This window comes from Phalacrocorax aristotelis, unplaced genomic scaffold (assembly GCF_949628215.1).
Source record: "Phalacrocorax aristotelis unplaced genomic scaffold, bGulAri2.1 scaffold_34, whole genome shotgun sequence".
Classification (NCBI taxonomy): domain Eukaryota; kingdom Metazoa; phylum Chordata; class Aves; order Suliformes; family Phalacrocoracidae; genus Phalacrocorax; species Phalacrocorax aristotelis.
Window position 1 is genome coordinate 687,236 of NW_027441361.1, and position 7,620 is coordinate 694,855.

Below are 7,620 nucleotides of genomic sequence, written 5' to 3' on the forward strand. Positions count from 1 at the left end.
ACCCGCAAGAGGCATGACCCTTGCTCCCCGGCCCCGGGACACCGTCCCCAGCCTACGTCAGCTAGTGAAAGGCAGAGAGGGTTTATGGTGGTCTAGACCCCTTGGCAACGGCAGCGAGGGGTTTGGGTAGAAAAAATACCAAAGCCAGTTGTGGGAGCGACCCCGTCCCCGCTGCTCCTCACCTATCGCGGACAATTCCGGGACCCTTGATGAAACCTGTTGCTGCTGCTGCAGGAATCCTCCCTTGCCTGGTCTTGGTTTACAGAACGATGAACACAAGCCTTTAAACAATGAAAATATAAACCAACTCCCAAACTGCATTTCCCCTAACCCCACTCTTAGGAAATTCTAGTGCTAAAAATACAGGTTCCTTTGAATATATAATCGATAATAGATTCTATAAAAACATCTAAAGAAGCAGACTTGCTGAATTTATAAACCTTTTGTTCTTCCCTAGGTAGAACCTCCCTAGGAGGGAGGTTGAACTCAGAGGATCTAGAAGGGACCTCTACGTACTTGCTAGCTAATTATCACACTATACCTATGACCTACCCTAGGCAGAAAATAGGAAAAAGAGAGAGAGAAACAGAGGGACGAAGGGGTGAGAAAATTGCACTTAGTCTGTCGAGCCCTAAGCCACCAGGATCTCATGTCTTGGATGGGATTTAGCGGGTGCTCTGTTAGCCCTGAAGGAACGTAGGCCGTGTCCATTGCCACGGGGAAAAAGAAAAAGACAATTCACATGTATTCCTTTAAAAGCAAAAAAATAAGCAGTGTTGTATTTCTTCTCCTGAGGAAACTCATGGACTAGAGACTTCTGACGTGGCCTTTAAAGCTCTATCAAGCTGTTCCTGTGGTGTTGGTTTTTTCTCCCCGCGGTGTTTCTGTGAATAATCTTACAATGAAGCTGGTAAAAGTCCCTGTGAATGTCTCTGTCTCTAGAAACTCTTGTCCCTTGTAAGTCCCAGCAGCTCTGGGGGAGCATCCTACTAAAGCCTGTGCGGGCTTTGGAGAGTGACTGGCCCCTTACAAGAGGGACGCCAGACTGCTCCAGTCGCTCACATCTGCTGGCAAAGAGCCGTCGCTGAGTTCAAACACCTCCTGCACGTTGCCGGAGTTGGAGAGGTAATCGTTTGCCCCTTGGTGCCAGGGGTGCTGCAGGAAGGCCGTGGCCATGAAGGTTTCATCAAAGTCCAGGTTGTCGTGGTTGGATTCGGTGAGGACGTGCTCCTGCCCCTGGGGAGAGGCGATGTGGTGCCCGTGTAGCATCAAGTCCAGGTCGCGTGTTATGGGGCTGATGGGAGGCGTGAGCTCCAGGTCCCCAAAAGTGGAGAAGTCTCCATTCAGGGTGGTGTTGAGGATGGCTTCCCAGTCAAGGCTGCCTTTCAGTGATGCCAGCTCAGTCTGCTCTTCCTGGGTCAGCAAGGCAGGGTTGGAAAGCCGAGGCGCCTTGGCCGTTTGCTCGGGCAAGGGCTGCTTGCGCTTGTGCCCTGCTTTGCCATCCGCTAGGTTCCAGTTCTGGTCACCGGTGACTTCTTCAAACTCTTTCAGCAGCTGCTGTAACTCCACGCTGACGTTGAGGCTGTTACTGGAGGCGCAAGCTGAAGTGGCCGGGCTGGCGACGCTCTGTGCTTCTTGCTGGGCTCTGTCGGTGACGGCCGGGTGGATCTGCACCGGGGGCATCCTCCGCTTTTTGAAGGCACCACTCTTGAGCCGGTCGGCGTATTGGGGGTCAAGCTTCCAAAACCCACCTTTCCCTCGCTCGCCCTTCTCCCGGGGCACCTTGATGAAGCCCTTGTTCAAGGAGAGGTTGTGTCGGATGGAGTTCTAGACCCAAAACAGGAAAAAAACCAAGGCTGAACCTCCATTACCTTTGAAAGGTCGTGGAGGACAGGAGAGGTGCCCGAGGACTGGAGGAAAGCAAATGTCACTCTAATCCTCAAAAAGGGGAAGAAGGAGGACCCGGGAAACCATAGGCCAGACAGCCTCAGTCGAGTGGTTCTGAAGCCCTGAATGTGCCTGGAGTGATGTGACTAATTCGAAAGGAAACTCAGCTATTGGGTAAATGCCCCAGCGTTGGACTCCACAAAGCTAAGACTGGATTAAGAGATTGGATATGGTAGAGGTGGGTGGTTTTTTTTGTAATGTTGCCTAGATACCTTTATGCTTATTTATCCATAACCCGTAGTGCTGAAGAGGAAAACCAAGGCTTGAACACTTAGAGCTGTTGAAAAACATGCGCACACCCACACCGCACCCCCCCCCCACCCCCAAAACCCCTCCTCCGGGCTGAAGCCCGGGTGTGTTGGCTCCTTTCCAAAGCACTCAGCTCCCACAGGGATATCTCCATCATCTCCCCCCAGAGTAGGTGGCATGACCTTTCCAGGCTGTCTTCATGTATGGGAATGAGGAGAGGGGATGAGAACACAGCCAAGAAGAGACCAAACCGAAGAGAGAAGAGACCTAAAAAAGTAGAGAAGAGACCAAAAAGAGAGAGGGAGGCAAGGGAAGCAATAAGAAAAAAAGAAAAAAAAAAGGAGAAAAAACAAAAATGAAAAAAAATTAAAAAAGAATAAAGAATAAATAAAAAAGAAGAAAAAATAAATAGAAGAGAAAAAAGAAAAAAGAAAAAAGAAAAAGGAGAAATAAAAAGTAGAAAAAATAAGAAAAGAAAAAAGAATAAAGAATAATAATAAGACAAAAGAATAAAGAAAAAAGGAAAAAAGAACAGAAAGCACTGGGCTGCCAGAGGTGCTGGCGACCACCCTGCGCAGGGAGAAGGTGGGCAGCACCCGGGCAGGGGGTTTGCAGCGCCGTCGCCCTGCCCTGCCCGGGCGAGCACCGCTGCCGGGATCGCTGGCGTGCTGCGGGCGCGGGCTGCGAATAACCCGAGCAGAGGGACGAGCCTCCCGGGTCCCTCCTGCCCTGCCACAGCCGAGAAAGCCCCCCGTGCCGGAGGTCCCGTCGTGTGCCGGAGGAGGGCAGCGAGCCAAGGTGGCTGGGAAAAGCCCCTGTGCTTCAGGCTGTCCCCAGAGCTGGTGAGCGTGGGGGAGCTGGCCCCTGCCCCCCGAGGGCACGCTTGTGCTGGCTGGGGACAGCAGCCCTATTTGACCTCTCTTGGGTTTCCCTCTGAGGCCTCACCGGCTCGTCACAGTGATGGAGCCTCCTTTGCCTGTCCCGGGGTCAGGAGACCTGCCCTCTGCCCTGCTTGGAAAGCAGCAGCATTTCTGCTCTGGACCTCTGCAGCGAGGGATTTGCGCAACAATCTGCCTGGGGGTCGGCTCCGTCCCTCTCCTACACCTGCTCCTCAGCCCCCAGAGGCACTCGGCCTGGCGATTTCATGTGTGCTCACCCCCGAGGGACTCAGGACCCCACGAGAGCGCCAGGAAGGTGGAGCTGGGCACAGAGACGCCTTCGCCCCAGCGCCAAGAGGAGCCGGAGGGACCAGCAGACCAGTGGGTACCTCCCCGCTCCCAACACGGCCCCGGGCTCTGCCCTAGAATGGCTCCTTCCCTCCGCCGCCCTCGTGGCCGTGTCATTTCTGCACACCCAAGCTCTTTCCCGTTACAGCCCTTCCCCGCCGGCTGCCGGCATCGCTCTCCTGCCAGCGGGATCCAGCGTCCCCGCGGGACCTTGCCTTGCACCGTGGGGGCTGTGGAAAGCCCTCCCCAGCCCCGTGGGGAGAGGGGAGAAGGCAAGAAGTCTCCAAATCTCGTACCTGCCAGTTGGGATCGGCGTGTCGGAAGTAGCAGAAGTTGTCAGTAATCCACTTGTAGATGGCGGAGAGGGTGATTTTGGGCTTCTGGCTGGCTTCCATCGCCATGCAGATGAGGGTGGCGTAGGAGTAGGGTGGCTTGATGTGTGGGTTGGTCTTGTAGTCGATGTCCTGCACGAGCTGAGGGTGCGCGGCCGTGGGGTGGTGCGCCGTGCTCAAGGTGGGGGAGGAGATGGGCTTGCAGGGAGTGTGGGGCATGCCCATGCGTGCCGGGTCGGCGGCTGGGGCGAGCACGGCGCGGCAGAGCTGGGGATGCTGTGACAGTCCTGGGGGTCCGGGTCACTGGGGCAGCAGGAGGACTTGCCCATGCAGGCGCTGATCGAGAAGTCCTGCAGCCACATGAGGCTGGTCAGGCTGTCGTCCAGGTCGTCTGAGTCCCCCACGCTGCCCTCCGGCCCTCCATCCTTTCCTGCCTGCAGGCAGCGCAGCCACCCCTCAGCCATGCCTCGGCACTTCGGCAGCTCCTGCTTTCACGGGGTGCACGTGAAGGGAAGGGAGGGGATGGGGCAGATCCTGCAACAGCAACAGGGAGAGGGTTGAAGCTCCCTGAAGCGCAGCTGCTCTCCGGCACCCGGGCAGGGCTGGCCCTGGGTGCTCCGGGTGCCGCTGGGCGAGACCCATCCCCAGGGTGCTGCGCACCGGAGCCACAACACCTCCCCGGGGTGCTTGAGCAGCCCCAAACTCAGGGAAATTCCCTCAAACCCCTGTGCCACGGTGTCACCCAGACCCCAGCGGGCCAGTGCTGCCCAACAAGCCTTCAGCCAAAGTAAGAAAGAATAAAAACAGCCAAACCCCCCTCAAAAAGCCAAAATCCAGCCCTGCCATCCCGCAAAGCAAGAATGATTCTCCCACCTGCTGCTAGCAGGACAAAATCTCAGGCTACACCACCTTGCCAAAATATCTTAACGTTCCCCTCCTGCTACCAGCTTCCCTTGGTTTCCTGCTCTTTCTGCCTCTCCCTTCACCTAGCGCCCCTAAAACAACCCGGGGAGGGGGCACAGGCCCAGCCCAAGCACACCCTTACTCAGCGAGAGCCGGTGGATCCAGGCGTCCGTTATTCCCGGGCTGGGGCTGTGGTGTCCGGCTTCGCTGCCGGGCTGTGAGCCCAAACTCGCGTGTCTTTGGGCGAGGAGAGGCCTCCGAGGCCGAGGAGCCCAGCACCGGCTGCACTGGGGCAGCTGGGGCCGAGGGTTCCGTCATTCGAATGATGCTGCGACCAACAGTCAGGGGGTGTGGGCGGAGCGGAATCACCCGCTCTGCTCCCTCAAAACAGGCTTTTCCCCCCAGAATAAGGCTCAGCGGGGCGACAGCTTGTTTGGATGCCTGATCCCCAGTGTCACCACCCAGCCCTTGCACATTCCTGTGCCCCCGGTAAGGGAGAGCCCAGAAACCCTCACGGCAGTGGTTGGGGGGAGCGGCGGAGGGAATGCAAATAACAACAAAAATAACAATAACACAGCTCCTGGCCCTGCGGTTGGTCCTCGCATGGCCATGGGGAGGTGGAGGGGACCTGCCAGTTTGGGCTGAGACTCGGCTATTTGAGGGACGGAGCCCCGGGGTGGGGATGGGCAGGGTTGGGGTACGCGGGGAGGTGGCAGGGAGGATGCGGGATCCCACCGTACCCCGCACCCAGTGCCAAATCCATCCCCAGCAATCCCAAACCCCACATCCTGGTGCCCCCGTGGGGCTGGTGCAGGGGCAGCCCCAGCCCTTCCCTCCTGCCTGGGACCCCCCTCCACTTGTGACCGCTGAGGAGCCCACAGTGACCAGGGCAAAGCTGAAGGGGGGAGGGGGGCTGGTAGAGCCCCAGATTCAAGGATGGGGCCTGCCTTTATTTAATTAGAAGGATTACAGACACATGTCTCTCTAAGAACTCCCCAAGCCCCACCACTGCCCGCCCAAGGGCTTTAACAGAGACCAGGGAGGGACCCCCAGCACCCCAACCGAGGGGGCCAAGAGCAGCCATGAAACCCAAGGGAAGCCGTTTGCTTTCCCCTTACACTGTAAGGCCTGCCCTTTGCGGGGTGGGGGGCTTCGGGGTGTCTCCGGGAAGGTTTAACCACCAGGCACTCCTCCTGCCCACTGCCCCACGGGGGAAGGACCCCTGAGACCAAGGGGCAGGGGGGCGGCCAGACCCGCTCTCGGGGGCTGCTGCTGCCACCAGTGGTGCGGACAACAAGGGCTTTTCCTGCCAGGACCCCCGGGGGTTTGGGCCAGACGAGCTGGGAGGGTCAAACCCTCTCCCCAGCACACGGGCAGAGTCCCCTCTGCTCGCGCCCTTCCTCAGCGGCTGCAGGCTGGGAGCTGGCGGGTGCTGGGACCAGCCGTGGAGGAGGGAGGAGGCGACTCCCAGGGGAGCGGGAATCTCTATCTCCCTTTTCAGCAGACCGACAGCCAGAAACCAACCCCAACCCTCAGTTTGCTGCCCTTCTAACAAGTCACCTCCCTCGGGAGCAGGGCCTGCCTCTGCAAAAACACACCTGAAGGCAGCAAGAGCTCGAGGGCTTTCCTGAGCAGCCTGCAGCAAAGCACTTCAGGCCTCAGCGCTCCCATCCCCACCCTCCCCCTGCGCAGGATGGGGCTGTCTGCGAGCAACCCACTTGCCGCAAGGTGCTTCCCCCCACCACGCATCAGCCCCTCCATTAAAACCAAATTATAACCCCCCCTTACAGCCCTTCTCACCTTCAAGGCATCAGCTCCCAGCACGAGGTTTCTTCCCCGGCGCTGGAGGGATTTCTCTTCAGCGCTCCTCTTCTCCCCTTCCCCTCCAGGAAAGGTCCCCTCTGGGTGTCTTCATCCGTCCCCGCAGTGCCGGGGCCCCGGCGCCTGTGCCCACTGCCCGGCCACCCGCACCCCGCACCAGGAAGCTGCCGCTACCCCCGGCCAGGCTCTCCCTGCAGAGGTTTCGTTTGCATTTGCACCTTCTCCATCCTGGCAGGGCTCGGAGGAGGCAGGATTTAGGATGGGTCGGTAATGCGGGTTGAAAGGGACATTGGGAAGTGTTTAGGAGACTTGAAGTAGCTGGGCTGGTTTTGGGGAGGTGCAGGGGGACGGGTGGGTGGATGCTCCCAGCCAGAAAGGGTTTCCACCCACCGAGCCCCCAAGACCCCGACTGCCCTCGCCTTGTAACCACAGAACGACTCTGGACACTTTGTTGACATAAGATACCCTTTATTAAACGCGCTCTTCAAATCCAAAACACGCTCAAAGCAAAGCCGTAAGCAGCAATCTGGTTTCCTTCCTTCAATCCCTGGCGGGTGGATCCCTGGAACAAGGGGCTGCCCTGCGAGGCAAGGGGCCGTTGCTTTTCACGCCACGCTGCCGGCACTGGCAGCTCCTGCCCACCCCTCGTCCCTGCTGGGTGGCCGAGGGCAGCGCTGGCATCACCCACGCCAAAATCCCGTCTCTCCTGAGCCACGGCGGAGGATGCTCGTGGCTTTGCTCGCAGCACGCTGCATGGGCACAGCCTCCTCCCGGCTCCTCTCCATCGCCGTGCGCTCGCTGGCAGCCACTTGCTGCCGCTTCTGAATTTGCAGCGGAACTGCTCTAGAGCTTTCCTGCACGTCCTACCTTGATAAACGCTCCAGTTTCTGTCGATGACCAGTGTAGTAGCTCCGAATCAGAGGATAATTGTAGAAAGGTCTAGAGAAACGCATCTCATCACCTACAGGCAATAAATAAGAAGTAAGTTAAAGAAGTCATATCACATTTTCAACCTACAGTTTTTGACTAAAAAGACAGAAGAACACACAAGCTGAGCATCAAAAGCACAGGCCAGCCTCCGACTTTGAAAGAAGCCCATCCTCCTTCTGCCTTTGCTAAAAGAGACCTACGACACAGGAGTC

General features: G+C 57.8%; 1 protein-coding gene across 1 annotated transcript; it reads right to left on the reverse strand.

Annotated features, from left to right (window-relative positions):
• Nucleotides 1-1,026: 1,026 nt before the first annotated feature.
• On the reverse strand, nucleotides 1,027-4,233 carry LOC142051445 (forkhead box protein J1-like). Its single transcript, XM_075080573.1, is given in 3 exon segments — nucleotides 1,027-1,827; nucleotides 3,719-3,999; nucleotides 4,002-4,233. Coding segments are annotated over 3 exon segments (1,299 nt in total). The 5' UTR covers nucleotides 4,219-4,233.
• Between the last annotated feature and the right edge of the window lie 3,387 nt (nucleotides 4,234-7,620).